Below are 19688 nucleotides of genomic sequence, written 5' to 3'. Positions count from 1 at the left end.
ACTAACCAACACCGCTAACTTCTCAAGCGAGCTCATGTTCCTTGGATCCCTCATTAGTTTTGACCTTTCCAAGCCTTGCTAATCCATGTATGAAATTGTTTTAAAGCTGGCCAATGGCCTTCATTAAAGTGAGTTGCCTTGCTTGTTCTATATGTCACAAGTGGCTTTACTTGCTTGAGGAATATTGGCTTTGTAAGGGTCACTTGCACCCTTAATAAGAAATTTTCTGGCCTGCCAGTATTTCACTCTGCTACAGTTTTACCTTCTGGTGCTTAATAGCATTTAAATAACTGTTAATAGCTTATGTGGCATTCATTAAAAATCCAACGTGAATACACCTGTTGTTACATCATTTTAACTATACATTTATAGACTCATAAAGATGAACTATAACTAATTTGACATCACTCTTTCCAGGGCTTTCAAGGACTCCCAGGATTGCCGGGAAAGCCGGGGAAGCGGGGTCCACGGGTGAGTGAAGGGTGACCGTCAATCACACACGTACGATTTTGACGATGAAATATTCCATTCAAAAATACGTGATTTTTGTTCTATAGGGTCGTTTGTTATTAATGTACAACATTATTAGCATATTAAAGACTGTATTTGGTGCCATAGTCATAATCAAAGCAGACATTGGATCCCAGGCTGATCTATATGCACTCTATATAATGTCTGGGTAGGCTGCGGAATTTCCTTTTCTAAGGGTTTCACCGGAAGAACATGTATATTATTTTCTTTATGAGGCTGTATATACTCTCTAAAAAGTCCAGGTATGCTGAGGGATCTCGTTTGTCTATGGCTAACCCGTGTACCAAGGATAAACTCATTGAATTTCCGTATGTATTGCCTCAATTCACTTGTACGCAGACCCTGCGTTGTTCAGGCAAGCCAAGTGACTTATTTTGTGCATGTTGGCAAAGGAAGAACTTATTGAATTGTGGTGGGCAGAAACCTCCATGTGTTTGTATGTACTCTGTTATATCTGGGGATGCTGAGAGATTTCCTGCATCAAGGTCAAAATGGTCAAGGAAGAACATAGTGTTTCCTCATGGGATCTGAGAGCAGTGTTGGTACAATGAATTTATTGTTGTGGTTTGATTCACTATGTTGTTAAAATGGAAGTACACATGGCATCCAGAATATCAAATGGCAGCAGCTGTCTGTACACAGCCTACTTCCAAACTGATGGGCAAACAAGTAATGAATTATGACCACATTTTGCCAGAGAAGATTGTGCGGTGTTTTTTTGTAGAGCTGTTGCGCGACTTTTGATTCCTGCTTGTGGTATTGGATGAGGGGGCGTAAGAACACCACCTGCCCATGAGACTTTGTCCTGTGCTGAGACTTCAGTGGAGCTCGGCTGGTGCAGCCCAATCCCATAAAACAGCAAAGAAAGAAGTCTTTGTCCCCATCATATTAAAGCATTTAAAACCCTATGTGGAGATCAGCAGGACTTTGCAGTTGCACACCAACCACTTTGAGGTTCATTCATCAGTCAGCACTGGTGACACAAATGTAGGCCACTGACACTCTGTGTATTACTGACCGTATTCATGAACCAGCAGACATTTCCTCGGCTAGTTTGCCTGATTAGAAAGACATGGGGATCAATAGAAACAATTACCTCAACGTTACAAAAAAGTCAATTTAATTCAAATTTGCTATGATTAAAGAATGCTTATACATTACACAAGTGACACATTCATTCAAATGAAAACTGTTATGCGACCCTCGGAAGGATGTGCAGCAAACAAAATGAACGGATGGATGGATGGATGGATGATGTTAAATAGAATGAAAAAGCTTGAAAATTCATTGCTATGTCGACGGTTTTGTTCAGGATTTAGACAAAAGGTCACCTATCTTTTTCAAAACCAAAGCTAAATTACATATCCAAATTGTGAATGGCCACAAGTTTCACATCAACATAACTTCATTCCAATTGCATTCAATTATATTTCTTTACTTGGGGTATAATGAAAACCGATTTCAAGCAGAAATTCAGTTTTGATCAAACCGAAACGAACCGTTTAAAATGTACCTTGGAACACGCTAGGCAGTGAATTGTCTTGTTTGAGATCAGTACACCAGGTATGAATGGTGATTTGTTGTTTATCTGAACTGAATTAACTTATATCTTTTGATAGCTTGCCTTGAATACTTGTAATTGTCTCGTTCTATTGGCTCACTGCAAAGGAAACATATTTACCAACGGGCTTAAATGGGTTTGAGTGAACATCTCTACAGAAAGATCATGATTGATGATGGAAAAATATTCATGTCATAAAGTATACATATGGTGTTTTAGAGCCAGAACAAATTTGTAACTGACTCATCTGTGGAAATAGCAGGCTATACATTTTACATAAATTATAATAATCAGAGGAAAAGCCCGATCTAGGTTTTAGTGGCTCCATTGCGCCCTAAGGCTCCATGGAAACAGTAATGTCTCCTAAAAAAAGTAATTGGCACACATAGTAAATGTACTTACAATTTTAACTTTCAACAGCCCTCCGTCTCAAGGTGTCAGGTGTGAGCGTTTGTGTGTTTAATGTCTATCCATTGCCAGCTTGAGATAATGTCATCTGAGGAGGCTGCTGTACAAACGACAATTTGTACCTCCCTTTCTCTGCTCCTTATCTGCCAATAATGACTTCCATACATTTTAATCTGGAGCAAAAAGGGGGGAATTCACTAAAACAAAAGAAGAAGAAAATCTGTGGATGAGCTTCTGTTAAGTGTCTCCATATGTCCAGCGCCTGGAAGGGGGAAGTAGGGTCTGGGCCTTTTTTTTTTTGAGAGAGAGGGGAAAAGAGGCAGGAGGTTCTTTTGACTTCTTTGACTTCTCCCCCACAAGCAGACAAGTGAAGTCAGATAAAAAACAGAGATGTAGAAAGGATCACCCAGGTGGAATCTGATCCTATTCTTTCACCTCCAGTGCAGAGCGCTTCACATCCTCTCGAAGGCTTGAATAAGTCAAAGAACGAGCAGAAGATACAGTGGCTTCCTGTTCATGCCTTTGAATATATTTTAATGGTAACGTTTTGCCTTCTCAGCACTTTTTGAACACTAGGATCCCTTATGGTGCTTTATTTTTCCAACCGGCCCCTCTTTGTAGTTTGCATGAATTTACGATCCCATCGACAGTAAAATGTATTTTCACTTCTACCCACCTGGACTGAATCTCTTTTGTTAAAACAGTTGCCGTTGATTTGCTCAAAGAATTACAACTGTGCAGGTTTTAAATCACATGCCTACAGTTTGTGGCAAAAAGCCACTGGAGGAGGGGGGCGATATGATGTGATGGATGAGTGGCCTTCACATCATGGAACCCGGTTTACCAGTGGAAAAGTGCAGGAGAAAGGAAAATAACCTACCTTACGTGCGGAGGCAGGAGAGACATGCAGGAGACACATGAGGGCCCGCAGAGCACCCACGCACAAACAAAAGGACCCAGGGGCCGTGCCCCGGACCTCAACACAGCCGCTGGAAAGGGAAGAATATGTATGCACATGTGTAAGCAGTCATATAGTGGAACTTAAAAGGCCCTTCTGGGATACTACACGACCTCTGATTTATTGTAAACATTTTTCACATGGGAAATAATGGAAACAATAATAGAAATAGCCAGTCTTGATCACAAAACCTTTAACTGTACAGATAATGTATTATGCAATTTTTGACATACATGTCATACAATAGTAAAAAAAGAAGAGTTTCTGACTCCATGTATCTTTTACACCCACACACACACATACAAGACATACACATAAAAGATATATAGCATCAGAAAGTTCCTTTTCTAATAGCTTTTCTGTTTTCAGGGTCCTGTTGGCCCACATGGAAACCCCGGACGACCCGGACCGCCTGGGTTGAAGGTATGGCATCGATAAGTCAACACTTAACTCAGAACAAAGAAATGGTATAGATTGGGTGGGTAGAACATCAGGTAATAACAATTGCAATCAAGTCCTTATCCGGATGTAGGACGAAGCTCTATGAGTGCCAGTAAAGGTCTCTTGAATTTGTCAGATTTCGTTCTACTTGTACAAGAACAATCATTAAAACTGTTGGCAAATGTTTGGCGGCATTTGGTGAATATTTGTGACAATGAATGAACCCTGATGAACCCATGACATAAACATGCATTTACTACCTTCTCCAAGACTGCCAATGTTCACCCCTCAATGCGATATGGGCTTTAAGAATTTCAAACCAATTGTAAGGAGTAAGTACTTTTCTGCACATTTGGCAAAGAATTGGGAGCACAACAAATGATTTTGTGAAGTATTATCATCAATAATTATGCACTCATCATGTGAAGGCAGTCTGGTGACAAAATGTAGAGGACTTGAACTTCTACCCTGGGGAACCTCACATCAGTCATCACCATTAATTCTTAAACATAAAAGTTCAAAAGCCAAGCCTCATTTAATGGGCTGATGGCTTCACAATAGGTGGGTAACTAATTAGGGCTTCATAAGTAGACCGGAATTACAGAAACGATTAGAACATCAATTTCCTACCGAATAATTCTGAACTCCAAAATCAGTTGAATTCAGTTAAAAGTCTGCAAAGCCTTTGTCTATGTGAACCGAAAAGATGCCGTACAATGACATGAAGCTACGACTACTTTTGGTAAGTATTAGATCATATGTACTGTTTATGTTGCTTGTTGAGTCCACTTCATCTTGGTGAGGTCAAATCCTACACACTGTATAACTCTTCTTACCTCTTAAGAAGCCTCTTGTTTTATTTCGGGTGACTCTCGCAGTTTCAAGTGCGCCCAGACTAATTTACAATCGCTTGACATCAGCATGTGTTCCATCTTTGATTTGTTAAGAGAACAGCTTGCTAAGAAAAATATGTCAAGCTGATGTCTCAGGGGGCTCGTGTATGTTAAACGTTCCTGGAATGAGAGGTGTCTCTGTCAGGTAGATCTATTAAAACACACTGGTTTTCCACCGCATACGCCACTGTGGTCAACAACGCTCACCATCACGCCATAAGTCAACGAGCAATCGGGTCGCTTTCCCCGCAACCGAAGAGTACATCATGCGCTAGCTGAGGTTTGTTTTGGGTATGTTATCTAATCTGGATGTAATGATGATAAATTGTGACAAGACGGTGTTCAGTCACTCACCACTGTGAACTGTCTGACCATTACATTTGACATGGAGAAGAAAATTGAGATAAATAACGCCTGGAGGGTAACCATTGCATGGAGCGTTTGAAAAGAAGTCACCGCATTTAGAATCTTTACATGAGCCAATGGAAAGAATAAAACACGGTATGATGTATGTACAATATGTTGTTTCTCTTGGCTTGGGAAACACTACCCGCACTGTTAAGCAATCAAGCTGGAGAAAAATCCCACTGACGTTTCATGGCCAAGTCTTGGCTGATATGAACATGTAAAGGAAGTGATACGGTGTTGGTGTCAACTTGTTCCACCTTTGATTGGACAGGTCAAATACGCCACATGTACTCCTTTAAAATGAGTTAACTAAATGCAAGAATTTTTTTCTCTATCGAAACAAGTGATGTCAGTTTTTCCCCAAAGATCGTTTGTAATAGAAATGCGCAGGCTGTCTTCTCGCTAGTGCGATTAGACACCGCACGCTGACCCAGAATGCACCGGATAGTCCCACTGCCTGAAAAGGGAGAAGAATGTTCCGCAGTCACTCCTTGCTGTCTTGGTGTAAACCAAGTTCCTGGAGGGCATAAATGGCCCACACGCTTGTGTAAATAAACCAACAAGAAGGATGATCTCATTACTTGTTGATAGTGTGAATGCAAACAAAGTGTCTCTGGGCTTTGGGAGTGAGGGAATACTTTGGGGATGAAGCAAAAGTGCAGGACAATGTATAAAATGCTTCCATTTTTGTCTTACAGGGAGAAAAAGGTGATCCTGGTCTATCTCCTGGTCAAGCCTTGGAAGGACAAAAAGTATGTAGCTCCTTCCAAGATAAAACAAACCCTTGGATGCTTCATTCAACAAACCGATACATGCAATGCTTGAAAGAAGTTACTTTGAATCATAGTTTGTGGGTCATAGTTTGTGGGTTTGCATTTCCACAATGCCCTAAGTTCACGTGTATAGAAATTGGCTGATAGGTTGCGCAAACTTGGTGTTACAGACAACACAACCAGGTAGCTACAACACACTTCGCCGGCTACTAGTGTGGCTAAACACGTTGTGGACTTGCTCCCGCTGAGATTTTATGCAATTCCTTGCTATTACGATCACACCAAAAATCGTTACGGATCTGGAGGGTTCCCCAAGCGTTTACCAGGAACCTTCTAAGCGCCTAGTTCCGACTAGTGTCTTCGGGTACGTACCTCAAGTGGGGCATGTTGTGCTAACTAACGCTGATTGGTTGATTGAACTTGGGCATGTGTTGTTTAGGTATCAGCAGCCGCCATTACGCTTTGTTTTCACTGTGGCCAGTTTGATGTTTTGAAATAATGGAAGGAGAGAAACATTATAGGTGGATGGGTGCTCTGGAACAGACTCTACTTAGATTTTACGGGCAAGATGACATCCAAAGACAATTTGCTTCAACTACCCGAAAAGGCGAGTCGCTGATAGAACACCCGCCATGAGTGAGCACGATTGTAAAGCAAAGATTTAAAAACTATTTTAAAAATAAAGTACACAGACAGAACACTGACTGAAGCAAATCTACGTTCCAGCAATCTGGATCAGAAACAGTTGGTGTCCCTTTCATAGCTTTTTGTCATAAACAACATGCTGGGAGACGCGGAAGCACCAGCCAATGGCGGATGTTAGCAAACACGTTCGTCGGTGACTTCGCCCCCTGTCTACTTCTCAATGTTGAAGCACAATGGAGTTGGATGTCCTTGTCTTCAAAGGGGGAAAATATTTTGAGCTGTGACATTTTTGACAATTTTACACTTTGATCATTCCCTGTGACAAGAATGACAAAAGTGAAGCTAAATGATGACGTAAAAAAAACCTTAGTAAATCAGCACTTTCACAAACCTTTGGGATAAATTGAGAAACATTTTGATATTTTTTTCATATAGTGCATGGCATAATTAGGGTCTCAAATGCGTGAGCAAGATTTTGTCTTACTTTGGGTGGGAGGCACAGGCATACGTTCTTTATCCTATACAAAGAATGAGCGATGATACAGAAGCTGACTGTGAATGTGTGACCCACTTTTTTCTTGCAGGGAGAGCCTGGTGTCAAAGGCCAACCTGGACCGCCTGGCCAACATGGGCGAAAGGTAAGACGCATCTGTTTTGCCTCACAACCTGTTTATGTTTTGTGCACACAATTAAGTCTAGCAGGAAGGCATCTGTAACTTGTTTCAGTGCCATATGTGCGATATTGTGTCTTTTGAGAAGACATCTGAATATCTAGTCTTCTCCCTTCTCTTGCTCCTTGCCCTGAGCTGGAATGAATATTTCAGAGCCAAAAATTGGATGTTAGACTGTTGCTTGGAACGTAATGCAGACATCCAGTAACACACCTGTGTTCTGGATTTACTGTAGTTTGTACATCTGCAAGTCAGATTCCGAGCTCACTGAGTAAAGCTGGTGTTATTAAAATTGTATTTGGCTCTGTGACATTAGCGTACGTTCTCTGCCATTTTTAGTGCCATCCTGCACGCATTAGCTCATGCATGTAAGTCTTCATGTCAACCCATCACTGTGATGATTATGATGAGCAGTGAACTCTTCCCAAGACCTTCTACTCTGCATTTTAGCCTTGGCCTCTTGCTGAAACCCTGCTATTCTGCTTTCTGGAATCGCACAGCCCAAGTAATTGTCAGTGCTAACCTTTCCCACAGGTTTTCCATTGATTTGTTTCCCAAATGGCAAGCAAAGGAAGTTGTAAACACTGGCACCTGCTTTGAGGCACTTGCATACTTGTGGTCCCCTTTGCTCAATATACAACATACGTTTGGAAGCATTCAACCATGCAACAGGAGCATACTGTAAATTATTTAGATAGATAGGATGCATCCAGCCATACAACAGGAACATACTGTAAACGATAGATAGATAGATAGATAGATAGATAGATAGATAGATAGATAGATAGATAGATAGATAGATAGATAGATAGATAGATAGATAGATAGATAGATAGACAATGCTTATTTTTTTTACGGATTTAAAGAGCTACATAATTGACTATTAGGGGGAGACAGACGGCATGGGCCTCTCCGATTTAAAGCGAGTACAGTTTACATGTGGGTGAGGGAGGAGGAAAAAAACACAGTTTTCAGCCATGCCCCAAAAGAGGGCACAGCACAAGCCTAGAAAAAAAATCCTCGCACATGCAAACAAAAAGGTACTACCAAATATTTCAAACATCATGTAGATGGCTAAGGGAGGGACGGTGGGACAGTGGGTGGAATATAACATTTAATAAAGGTTGCAGCAATGTTTTGATATTAATGTAAGGAATACTTCACAACTTCGCCCAACGAACAGATTGAATAGCTTAATTAATTTACTCATACGAAAGATTAAGCCTTACAAATGATTTGATAGATTCCATTTTACAAGACGAATGATTTTCAGAATGTAACTTCGAAATCTTTCGCATCTTTTTTCCAATCTTTTACCATTGTCTCTGTCTTACCTCTAATCAGAAGTTAAAACTGTGTCCTTTGCCTTAAACCCCCAAGAGTCCCTCGTCGATCACCACTGGGTCCAGGTGGAACATTATGATTGTCCTCTACAAATAATGTGAATTTAAAACTTTTCACAGATGTTTTTTTTTTTTTTTTATTATTCTTAGAAACAGCAAGAGAACCATACTGAGACTGTGAATGCCAAAATTGTTGACATTCATCTGGCGGTATCGGCTTTCCTTAGCGGAACCCACCCAAAACTTGTGGAGCAAGAGTATCCTCTGAGATCTACAGCAAATGGGGGAAACTGTATTAGAATTGCTTTGATGTGCCATAACATGCACAGTTTCATGACTGAATTAGTGTAAATTTGCAAGAAAGCAGTGGAAGGAAAAATAATGTTTCCTTTTTAAATGTGCATGTGCTCTCTAGAGGGATAAAAATCCCTTATCAATATTAGAATTTCACAGCAAGGTTAGGGGAAAAAAATACACTCATATGACATGAATCATAGAAGTGGATATCTACATCTATGTGTTATGCAATAAAATAATGCAGACTGTGAAATCTTTTTTTCCTCGTGAGTCATAGAACATGTAGTCATGGGAAAACTCTGATCTACTTCCTGATCATTTATGGAAATCTCTCGCTGGGCGTTGTCTGACAGTCTGGCTCAAGTCCGGACACATCTGGGTTAAACCTTTTCACGCAATAATCCCTCAACTGCAAATAGCATATTAAAAATCACTTCTGCATCCAGTGAATTAAATAGGTGCAATCACCTTGGCTCACCTCAAGGCCATCAGACACCTCATCGCACACAGCTGCAATCAACTAGCTCCTTTACAAATCATCTGGGTCGTATTTTTGCCTCGGGAGCCTAAAACGAAAAAAAAAAAACCTTTACTCAGCGCTTTTTATTCGAATGAAGCAAAAATTCCATTACTTGCCCTTTATATGGCTCATTCAACAACTTGTATAGATTTACATAGATTAGTGTTTTATGCTTAATTGCACGAACGTGCAAACAAATTAGCAACAATCTTGCTTTTGTTTTTGTCGTCAGTGGTGTTCGTAAGTCAGAGTATACTTCACCTTTACAGAACAGCACACAGCCAAGTTATGTCTTTCTTTTTTTTGTTTTGTTTTATAACATTTTCTCTAATTTGCATTTTTGTTATTGTTAGAAAGGCTGAACAATCAATGAATGTTTTGGCTGGATATTCTGTAATATCAAATATGAGTAGCATATTTATCAAGTGTTTGTTTGTGTACAAATCACATTATTGCATATGCCATCGCACTACTCAAATACGATGTGAGGCTGTAGTTTCAAATGGGGAAATCCCCCAAACTCTGTACAAAACACAAATGACACTTGAACTTCATCACTTGGAAGGCGTTGTAAAATGATGACTACCTCAGTTTCCCTGACATATTTTTGTAGATTTTCTTTTTTTTTAATCTCTGGCTGAGTGGCCTTTTCAGTGCCAGAGAAAGCCCCTCAGTCTCTCCAGAGAATGTGAAGGTTGCCTGGGAGACAGTCCGTGCTGTAGTGACACTTGAGTAGAGTTTTCGCAGCTCTGTGGCTTCTGTGATTTTTCCTTCTCCTGCCAGCTATGAGTATGGCAGACCACTGGAAAAGAAGCTCTTAATGTTCCTTTCTTTGTGGTGAAATAACATGCTCCCAAATGTTATTTGCTGAGTACGCTTTCCCTGTGAAATGGGAAGTGGGAACTTCACCAAGAGGGAATACATTCTTATGAAACGTAAGAAAGAAAAAGCCATGGAAACATTTTTTTTCTGTGCCTGCTGAACAAACTGTTACTTGTTGTGGCCTTGTTATGTGGTCTGTGTACTCGCTGAAAGGACAAACAAAGCCCTTTTTGAGAGTCTTATTCTATGTGTACTATAGTCTGCTGACTAATCTCCATTTTGGTTGTTTAGCTTCTTCACAAGAGTCATTCTTTTCTTGATTTTTGGGCCATTTATTTTAATTTCGAAGCGTATCGCAAATAAAAACATTGCGCCGATAACTAGCAAGGCAAGGGTGGCCAAACTATGGCTCGGGGGACAAATGCGACCGTCAATTAGTTTTCAGAATACTAAAGTTAAAATATGGCATTGCCCGTAAGGCCAGTCGACAAAATACTGATACATTGGCTTATACTGTATATATTGTAGTGCATGGGTGCCCTAATATTTTTTCAAAGAGCGACAGATTTGGTCATGGAATAGTCGATTTTGGGGCCAAAAAGTGTGGGCAGCCCTACTATACCGTATGGTACTGTTCACTGTTTTGAATTTAGTAGTTTACAGTGAGTGTTTAATAGTGAATAATATGCAATGTTTTTAATGAAGTTTTATCTTTTCAAATGTGTTTTTATTTTTCCTGAGAGAACTTTTCTCCATTTGTTGAGGTCATCAAATAAGATTTTGGTAAAATCTTGAAAATCAAAATGTGCCAACAAGTATGCCATTTGCAAAAAAAAAAAAAAAAAATAGTCATGAAACAGTTCATTTGTGTTTAATATTCTTGGTTCAAAGAATGTTGGATGAAATAGTTGACCCCCACACATTTTTGGTTTATTGCGTTCACAGAGTGTTGAGACGCTAACTTAAGACGAGTATTAGCATCTGTAGATTAATAGTGTCTTGAAACAAATGATACCAGAATGGAATGTTAAAATGTTGATTCAGAGTTTTCAGATTTTTTTTTTCTTTATCAGAAGTATAATCCAAAATGTTCTTCAATGGTTTTGCGTTGCAAGGCCAAGAAGTTTGGGGTTAGGGCAGTGCTTCTCAAATAGTGGGGCGCGAGGTGATGCCGGGGGGTGACCCCAGGGGACAGGCTTCGTTTTTGTCATGGGAAGTGTAATTGCAATAAAATAAGAATGTATCTTTTTTTTTTTTTGTTTTGTCTGCTTGTCTTTCCTGGGGGGGGGGGGGGGGGGGGCAAAAACAAACAAACAAACAAAACACTATAAATATATATATATATATATATATATATATATATATATATATATATATATATATATATATATATATATATATATATATATATATATATATATATATATATATATATATATATATATGTAAGCAACTATATAATACATCTGGAACAACGGTGCTATTCTAGTAACAAATTTAAACTGATCATGATGGGAATGCCTTCGATGCGAGAACCCTATTGGTTTCAGAGGCGGGCCAACCCCAGACGGCTGGCTCAGCCAAGGTTATTAAGTCATATCAGTGCATATTTCATTGTCAGCGCTCTGCTCATTTTATCATGAAATAGCAACACTGGGGAGATTCCAAAGAGCGTAGGTCACATACACATCGTCAGACTCTCACCAAATTCTAACTGATTTGTTTCTTGGTCAATAGGGGCAAAAAGGTCATCCTGGCCCCGCGGGTCTGCCTGGAGAACCTGTGAGTACTTTTTTGTTGTTGTTACATAAACAGTGTATGCGATTTTTTACATTTAAAACATACATAAAGATTGTACAAAGTGGGAGACGCACCACATGTAACAAAGAAAAAAAAAAATCAGGACGTGTGAGCTTCCTGTGCTCATGAGGCCTGCTTTTCTAAATTGTGCAACAACCAGTCGCAAACTTGATTACACCTGCAAATAGATATGGAAACTGATCAGCTCATCAGGATCTACCAAACGTGATTAAATGCTGAGCCGTTTGGTGCGTTGTGAGAGGGGCATATGTGAATATATTACTTTGGATGTGTAATGTGATTTATCAAACCTGAGCTAGATTGCACCATTCAAATGATTATTTATTATTTCATTTTTTCGTGGGGATTTTGCTAAAAAAAAAAATCCTACTGCTCGATGTGCCACTTACAAAAAAGAGCTTCCCTGGATGTCTGATATTTATAGATACACAACAGGATGCGAGAGGGGATATTAACCTAGAAACATCAGCTATCGGTTGTTGAGGAATCTTGGCGGGAAAGCGAGAGACTGCTGGCAAGCACACAAGTGGGCTAAATGCTTTGGACACCGGAGGCGATTTGCTGCACTCCCACACTCCCAAATCTTGTGCACTCTCACGGCTAATTAACTTCCTGTCTCATTCAGCTTCGGATGTATGCCGAGGTCTTTATATTTATTGCATGCATATTGCATGTTGCAAGTTGCATATAATAGACATCAAATTCTGTGTTTATGCTGTGCATTAGTTAAAATCCCATTCAGGAGTACACAAGCCATAACGAATGGAGTTCATGCTTATTTTAGTTTCCTCATTAAATAATTAAGAAAAATCTTGTTAGAGACGAAATAACATTCTGGCCCTCCCCAAGCACTACTAAAATCTAAATCATCATTTAGTGGTAGCGTGTTTATATAATAAATTTATAGGGCTTAACTGTAACGTGGAGGACGTGCTAACCACCGCGTCGCCGAGCTGCTCTTGGCTAATTTAAATGACCCTTTAAATCATATTGCAAATGTTTAAGTCACAAATAGTCTGTTACAAATGTAGCAAGGATGAATTCCATATTATCTTACATCTAAAATATCCAACAATTTGACTGAATGCTAAATGAATCTGTATCTAAATGAATCTAAATGAATCTTGAAAATAAAGTCATCTCCAAAAAGCACTGAGAGGAAGATACAAAAATAAAGATTTCTTGTTGTGTAATTCATGAAGCATAAGGTGAGCGCATGTCTTTAAATTCCGATACACAGAAGCATTATAACAGCCTTTGTTCTTTTGAAATGTCAAATTTTAATACAGTTGCTCTCCAGTGAGTGTTTAAGGTGTGATGCCACTTGCTGGCTACAAGTGACACTAGCTCGACTAAACAACACTCCTTTTATGATGCTACTTGCGTGTTTATCCATAACCGCCGCATTTGTTTTATTATTGTAAGACTTTTTCCATCCAATTATTCCAACTAAAAACACGTGTGGTAAATAAGTGGGTACTTCCTTCCTCGCGTTTACCTCCTTCCTTGTGGTTCTTTTGTGGGATTTTGTGCTGATCTTTGTTTTATTTTTTTTTCTCCAAAGGGCAAACGGGGACCAGACGGAAGCGCTGGGGTCAAAGGTTATCCTGGCAGGCAGGTGCAGTAAATCTAGTCTTGCAGTGTTGGTTGAGCACGGCCACACACGCGACATCATCCTTGTGCATTTTGCTCTTAAAAAATAGAAATGTGCAGCTTTTTAAGCTTAAAAACACACACACACACACACACACACACACACCAAGAAACAACAAGAAAATGGGGGTGGGGACTATTCCTGAACCTGCATGACAAAACTTGAAATTAAAATGAACTCTAAAGTCATATTTTATTTAACTCTGCCCAAATATGGCTTGCAGATATTTTTTTGCATTTATTTGACATTCATTTGAATGTACATTGTGTATTACTTTTTACACTCATTGACTGCCAGCCAAGTTAAAACAGATCTTTTTAGTCGGCAATGAATGAAAGAATGTGCTCACTATCACATTAACGTTTTCTCACTTTAATCATCGTGATTTACTATTCTTATAAATAAACTGGATTTTTTTTTTAGTTACATTTTTTTGATGCATGCATGTATTGCAGTTCTTATATTTTATTTAATAATATGCTTTTGACTATGTGGAATTTATGCACATGAGCTTGTGACTGATGAAACAATAAAGCTTGTACTGATTTGTACATCTTTCTCTCTCTTTGGCCAAAATAACAATAAGACAGCAATGATGGACATTTAGTGCTCTAAAAAAGTGATTTACTTATGTCTTTCATGCTTAATGCATAATGAAAAACATACAATGAACACAGTTTTGGCAAAAGCTGAATAAAAGAAAATGGCTGAGGAGGCAAAACAGCTGAGATGGCATTTGTCTCATGAGGAATTTAAAAATTTATAGGTCAAAAAGCCCAGACTGAGCCAAACATCAAAGATGTTTAAGTGTGTCTCGCCTGTTCAACTTTACTTAACCTCCTAATCACACAACCGTTTCTCCCATCCTTATGTTTGCGATATCTTTGGGTTCACGCACAGGTCTCGCCATTTGCCTCCTGAAGAGGACTTATTATGTCAAAAGTCTGACGTCTACGGGTGGTTGCTTACTGTGTGCTGATGGATGAGGTCTTAGCACCCCCTCCCTACCACATGCAGGCTGGGAATGGGCCACACGTCAGAATAAAGTGGCCACGTCTTCAAAACTGGCAGATGAGCTTTATTGCCGCAGCGATGCGTTCACTGGCACGGAGTCTGAGAGTTGAACGCAAATGCTGCTGAACGCCAGCCAAAATACTCATACAATTTCATCAAGCTGCTTAACGTATCCCAACGGAATGCGTCGGATTTACAATCTGCCACATCTGTAAGATATTTTTACGTGAGGAATACAGGTCACATGCACATTATATGTGCCATAAGTATTGGACATCATAACATGCCAGAATCAGTGTCGTTGGCTTCCTTGAGTTTGACACATTTATGACATAACTGTCAAAGTATGAGCGTGTCTTAGCTGCATGACCAGCAGTGACGAGTATCAGTGTTTCTCAACCTTTTTTCAATTATGTACGCCCCCTGTGATTTTTTTTGTTCTCCAAGTAACCCTTAACCAAAGCAAATAAAATTTTTAACTAGTTGTATACTGCCATCTCAGATTATTTTATTTAGGAACTACAAAAAATAGATCATAACACATCATTTGTTTGATTATGTGAAAATGGCACCATTAATGACAATATGCATTTGTTTAAACGCCACAAATGAAAGTCCTACAATGTTTTGCAAGGGAGTGACTATAACTCAAGTTGATGTTTCAATTAATTTGCTCTCAAATTGAAAAGAAAAAATGTGTGGCTTCTGTCAAGGCATTAAAAAAACAAAAATTTAGATTTTCTGATATCGGCAGGAACCTTGTTAAAATCTGACATACCCTCTAAAGAGCCTTCATGTACCTCCAAGGGTACATCTACCCCATTTGAGAATCGTTAGTCGAAGCTATCCAGACCAAATATTCAGTGGATTCTTCAAAGAACTTTCTTTTGCAGTTCTCGGGTCTAGAATAGAGGTAGAATACCCTAGTGGTTACCTGGAGGTACTTCAAGGGCAAAAATGTGTTGTGCTTGTTATGGGTACATGGCTAAAATAATACTTCACTAGGGGTACAACATTGTAAAAAGGTTCAGAACCACTGTTGGTTATACAAGCAAAAAGCATCATCCATGATGAATGTATTACCAAGTACAAGTACAAAACAATTTCCCACTATATCATCATAGCTTGTTATTTAAACCCTCATGATTTTTTTTTTAATTTATGCTCTTGCTATATCACAGATTTTCCCTCAATATTTCCACTGGGATAAATACCATTTCAATAGACAACTAATTCCAAGGTGAGACCTCCAAAGACCAAGGCGTCATTTAAACAAAACCAAATATCATCATAACTCACAAGAGCTGAAAATAGGATTTCTAAACACACAAGGTTACACAATTACCCCATTGAAGTGCTTTCATCTACTGAAATGCTGGCTCGCTTGAGAAAAGTCAGAATATGTCAGGTGGGAGACATTTTGCTAACACATATTCTCTGTTTTGTCGTTAACATTCAGGGCTTACCTGGGCCTATAGGTGAGATGGGACCAAAGGGAATGAAAGTAAGTAAAATGTCAAAATGTATTAGATTAAGACTCATACAGCATATCAATTAGCTCGGAAAGGAATTTGTGACTGATGTTACCTCTGTATCATTCACTGCCATTGACGGCTATACAAGTCAAAGAGCTATTTTCAAACGGCTGGCAGTGAACAAGTTGAGCTTTACTATTCATCTCAGACGGAGTTTAACAAGTGTTTCTCCACCGAGCAGGTCGAGCACAACGGTCTTCAGAGATTCTTGATGCCAGGGTATGTGCCCTTGGACTACATCGTGGAAGCCAGCACCATGCAGTCCATGGGCATATACACTGGCCTCAAGGCCTGGCTTCTCTTGGGCGTTTAAAATGCAGTGCTTATGTCTTCAAAGATGTGTTTGCTTACTTGTGATGTTGGCTCCCTTCTTCCACCTTCCTCTGCTAATCTCTTTAGGGGCACATCGGCATCCCCGGGCTCTTTGGCCTTCCTGGTCCTGATGGCGAGAGGGTGAGTGTCAGTGCCGTTTGCTCTCAATGAACCAAGCCCTTAAATTCACACATTTTAAATTCATTCAATTGTAGAGGCAAGGTGAGGAGGTGCAAATTAGCAGAGTCTCTGGTGGAAAATTGGACTGAGTGTGATCTAAACCTTTTAAAAGCCTTCTCAATCAATTTGTATGAATGAATCAGGACCATGGGCCAGTTGTTTCAGTGTTGTAACAAAATGTGTTGTATGTATTAAATAATTCGAATAATTAATACTTCATAAACTATAAAGTGTGTGCCACAGTTTGCTTCCATATTTTTTTTCCAGCAACACTAGAACCTATTTAAGATCTTTTTTCACAGAATATGAAGGTATAAGAAAATTTCTGGTCATGAAAACATATTTGACAGTTGCTGTTTAAGCATGGCATAGTTTCATCTTATTAAATAGACATGCCCAAATGCAATTTTGAAGCATCATTATGTATACTTGGCAACTATTTTATACCCTTAAATTTGGCTTGTTTGCAAACATTTTATCTGGACTTTACAGGGACGGTACTGTTAGCCACTGTAACATTATGCAATTTTAATGTGGCACTTAAAAACAATAAAAAGCTGCTTACATTTCTCGTATTGGATATTTTATTCAGTTTAAAAGCATTGCTTATTTAAAACTAAATGTACATAAACATAAAAAAAAAATCTTTCTAAATGTTTAAATGCAAATGCATTGAAAAGTTAAATACAACTGAACTACACTTCAATAATGTTCTGTCCTGGATTAAAAAAAAAAAAAAAAAAAGGAAGTTGCTGTAACTTTACCATATGCACAGTTTGAATTAAAGCGTTCCTCCAGTATCCACTTTGAGGTATTGTTAGGGTTAACGGAGCAATATTGTATCAATTTTGTCCCATTTTTGTGTAGTCTTGTATTCGTCAAAGCAATACTTTTAGTTAATTGTAATGCATTGTGCCATGTTAGGATTGAATGTGACAAATCATTGATTCAGCCATCCCTTGAAACCTCCAGTTGCTGTTATTATAAGGTTGAAAAAAAAAAAGGCAAAATTTGTGGCCAATGTTGCACCATAAGACAAGATGTGACATCAAGTCATCGATTAGGTCATCCCTTGAACTTGCTGGTTGCTATTAAGAGATGTTGTTTTTTTTTTGTTTTTTTTCTTGCTAGGTGACCCTAGCAAGCACCACAATAGAAAAGGTCTTTAAAAAATGGCTGATAAGTCCGCATTGATAGGACTGGGTGTGATGTCAAGTCGTTGATTAGGTCATCAATTGAACCCGCAATTTGCTATCCAGTGATTTTATTTTTACTGACTGGGTGGACCTTAATATATTCACATGAGGGGAAAAAAAAAGGGAAGAATACCCGTTAACTTCGCAACGTAAGGCCTCCACCCCCTGCAGGCAAGTATGGCCGCATGCATGTTGTCTCATGATTTTTTTTTCTTACATACTTTAACACAATGGCAAAACTTAAATGGTGTTCGGATGCAGTGTTTGATAAACCATATTTATTATTATTCCCTCTGAGCACTGGAGGTACACTTTAATTCTGTGATTCTCTTGTATCCCACTAGAGGGAGTCCATTTTCTCACTTTTATTGTTTTGTTTTTTTCCCCCTTTTCAGGGAATTCCAGGTGTTCATGGCAAGAAGGGCGAGATGGGTAGGCCGGTAAAGTTTTTTCTCAACACATCTTTCATCACTCATATGTATTTTTTAAAAGCCATTTATTTAAGCTTGTGCAGATCTCATGCAAAAACGTTAAGCATCTCATTCATGAAGAGATTAAAACCCCTTTTTTTTTTCTTTGTCCGCTTCATTGTGACGTTATGTTTATAAGTGCAATATAAACATGCTTTCTTGCAGTTTAAAGACACTTAAGGAAACGCAGGACGTTGCGCTTGTTTTTCATTAGCATATTTTACTAATACAAAATGTCAGTTGTGGTTTTGGCCCTTCGGCACAGCAAAGCCACACACCAGGCAAAGTCTGTCGTCAATGGCGCCTGGAAGTCAGCCTTCCATCCACGAGGGCTTACATGGAAAATGGTGATACCGCTCATGAGCGCTCGTGTCAATGTGATGGGTCCCAGCGGGCGAGTCGGGTCGTACGTTTCGACATGAACACGGCGGCCAGAAGTAGGCCTTATCCTCGCCTTGTCAGGAGTTTTTTTTTTCGCTCTCAAAGACCACATATGCATTGCGTAATGTACTTCTTTTTATTTTCTGAGTCAGCAGAAGTGAACGACCTCCACATATGACTCAAGTCGGTCTCTATGCAGCCGTGCCATTCTAAAACAATCAGTTGCTTCATGCTCAAATCGTTGCCGTTAATGAAATTAACTGCACAAATAAGAGATTGGCTGTTTCTCAGATGGATCCTCTCATGAAAAAAGTCTCGCCAATTTGTTAAAGACTTGCACGTGTTTCTGATCAAATCAAGACATTTATTGGCATTTCTGGAAAGTGGCAACATTTTCCACATTTCCTGTGGGCTTCATGTTGCACCAATTACTGCTTATTGCTTTAGCCACATCAGCCAAATGTTCCAGATCAGATATACAAAGAAAATCTTTGAAAAAAAGGACCATTTGGCACTATTAGATGAATAGCACCCCAGTCAGTATTTAATTTTAATAATTTTTAGTAATCATTCTCATCTTCGACGGGCCTTTTCCTTGTGACGTGCATGGTGACCTTGGCAAGCTGCGACAAGCATGCATTACGTTTTTGCTCAATCTTCAAAATGGAATCGGCAGCACCAGTCACAATTAAAAAATTGCTGCTGTAAGCATTTCATGGGTCCATGGGCCAAGCAGCTAAATTCAACCATGTGAGCAAGACCTGGTGGGTTCACCACGCATGCTATTGGAATTTCCTGCCAGTCTACCAGAAATGAGGCGTGAGAAGCGCAATTGATGGGATCTGCTCAGACTT

At 39.2% G+C, this 19688-nt stretch overlaps 1 protein-coding gene across 1 annotated transcript in view; it reads left to right on the top strand.

Annotated features, from left to right (window-relative positions):
• LOC148429375 (uncharacterized) overlaps nucleotides 1-19688 on the top strand; it is a 53877-nt gene that overhangs the window by 9647 nt on the left and 24542 nt on the right. The window contains exons 4-12 of the mRNA XM_088424724.1: nucleotides 418-471; nucleotides 3828-3881; nucleotides 5899-5952; nucleotides 7203-7256; nucleotides 12009-12053; nucleotides 13657-13710; nucleotides 16220-16264; nucleotides 16695-16748; nucleotides 18379-18423. Of these exons, the coding sequence (XP_088280850.1) occupies nucleotides 418-471; nucleotides 3828-3881; nucleotides 5899-5952; nucleotides 7203-7256; nucleotides 12009-12053; nucleotides 13657-13710; nucleotides 16220-16264; nucleotides 16695-16748; nucleotides 18379-18423 (459 nt within the window). The remainder of the gene's footprint in view (nucleotides 1-417; nucleotides 472-3827; nucleotides 3882-5898; nucleotides 5953-7202; nucleotides 7257-12008; nucleotides 12054-13656; nucleotides 13711-16219; nucleotides 16265-16694; nucleotides 16749-18378; nucleotides 18424-19688) is intronic.

The sequence above is a fragment of the Hippichthys cyanospilos genome, chromosome 1 (assembly GCF_059441005.1).
Source record: "Hippichthys cyanospilos isolate Australia breed blue-spotted pipefish chromosome 1, RoL_Hcya_1.0, whole genome shotgun sequence".
NCBI lineage: Eukaryota > Metazoa > Chordata > Actinopteri > Syngnathiformes > Syngnathidae > Hippichthys > Hippichthys cyanospilos.
The sequence above is the reverse complement of the archived record's forward strand: the minus strand, read 5'-3'. Positions and strand labels throughout refer to the sequence as shown.